This window comes from Aphanomyces astaci (genome assembly GCF_000520075.1).
Source record: "Aphanomyces astaci strain APO3 unplaced genomic scaffold supercont1.378, whole genome shotgun sequence".
NCBI lineage: Eukaryota > Oomycota > Saprolegniomycetes > Saprolegniales > Verrucalvaceae > Aphanomyces > Aphanomyces astaci.
This window is the reverse complement of record NW_009798641.1, coordinates 23,939-25,349: the sequence shown is the minus strand read 5'-3', so window position 1 is coordinate 25,349 and position 1,411 is coordinate 23,939. Positions and strand designations below refer to the sequence as shown.

Here is a 1,411-nt window from a genome sequence, read left to right as displayed (position 1 = left end):
TTAGATTAACAATTATAGATCGTCGTGGTAGACCAGCACGTTGCGCTGAGAAGCACGTTGTACTTGCTTGCTTGCTGCACTCGTACTCAGCTCCTGTAGAACACAAAACGCTTTGTGAACTCTTTGGTATGCCGCCTACGACACTATCGCGGGTGCTGCTTAATGCAGAATGTGCACTGCTTGAGGCTCTGCGCTGCACTCCAGAAGCTGCCATTTGCTTCCCAAACCATGTTACGCAATTGGCATGGGCTGATGCATGCAGTGCTCGTGAGCCTTATGCGCCACGAGTAGCATTTTTTCTTGACGGAAAGAATTACCCAGTGCAGGAGCCAAGCCATCGCGATATTCAAAATGCGTTTTACAACGGTAGATATAATATTATTGTTAAGTTGCAAATAACAGTTTGACTTGGTAATTTAGGTTGGTTACATTCGGTTTATGTAACTGGCGTGTTGTTATACGGCGTTGATGGGACTCTCGTTTGGGGAAAGCATAACTTCCCGGGTTCGTGGAACGACGGAGAAATGAGTCGCCCTCTCATCGATCTGCTGAAGAAACAAGGCGTATTAGCACCCGGAGTGTGTGTGGCCGCGGACACTGCATTCCCTGTCAAGAACGGAAACTACAGTATTGTAACCCCCCTCAAGTCGGGGGATCATGAAGCAGTCACGCGAACTAGCAACGCCATCACCTCTTTGAGGCAGGCTGCTGAGTGGGGCATGGGATCCGCCCCAAATGTCTACCGCGCGCTGGCTTTACCACTTCCGTACAATCCAAGCATTCGGGCTCGCCGATTAAGCACGATCTACCGCTTGTACAACTTTAGAGTCCGCACGACTGGTATCCCCCAAATTCGATCAGTGTTTCAACCAAGTAAATAACTACCGGTTGTAGCAGTTCGGTTTTTACTATTTGTCAAGTAGATGTTTGATAAAATCTAATGAGCAGTAACATTTACATGTTAATCCTGAAGGTTAGTTTGATTTCCCTAACAATTTTGCCATGAACGACATCATGACAAGTTCGTGTTGCTGTTCACGCTTGTGAGCTTCGCGTTCGCGCTCCTCACGGTCCTTCAGCTCGTGACGTCGTGTTTCGTCATCACGACGACGTTGCTCGGCCTGCTCCTTCTTCGATTCTTCGCGCTCCAAAAATTCTTGGCGGCGCAGTTCGGCCTGCTCCTTCTTCCACTCGAAATCCCGAGCACGAGCATCACCTTCCATTTTTATCCAAATTGATAAAAATGGATCTGCGGCCTGTGCGACGTCGGTCGCAGCTGCGAGCTTTGCTAAAAATCACCGTAAATACTCATAATAAATTCATGACAATTAAAAAATTATAGAATAAACAATCATGATAAATGCAAGACCATGCAAGCCAGCGTAAATACTATTGATACTTGGACAGTAAA

At 46.9% G+C, this 1,411-nt stretch overlaps 1 protein-coding gene across 1 annotated transcript; it reads left to right on the top strand.

Annotated features, from left to right (window-relative positions):
* Positions 1 to 524: 524 nt before the first annotated feature.
* Positions 525 to 1,238, top strand: H257_19160 (hypothetical protein; the record flags this gene model as incomplete). The annotated part of the gene is made up of 2 exons (XM_009848307.1): positions 525 to 827; positions 1,023 to 1,238. The coding sequence occupies 2 exons, from the start codon at positions 525 to 527 to the stop codon at positions 1,236 to 1,238; spliced, it is 519 nt and encodes a 172-aa protein (XP_009846609.1).
* Between the last annotated feature and the right edge of the window lie 173 nt (positions 1,239 to 1,411).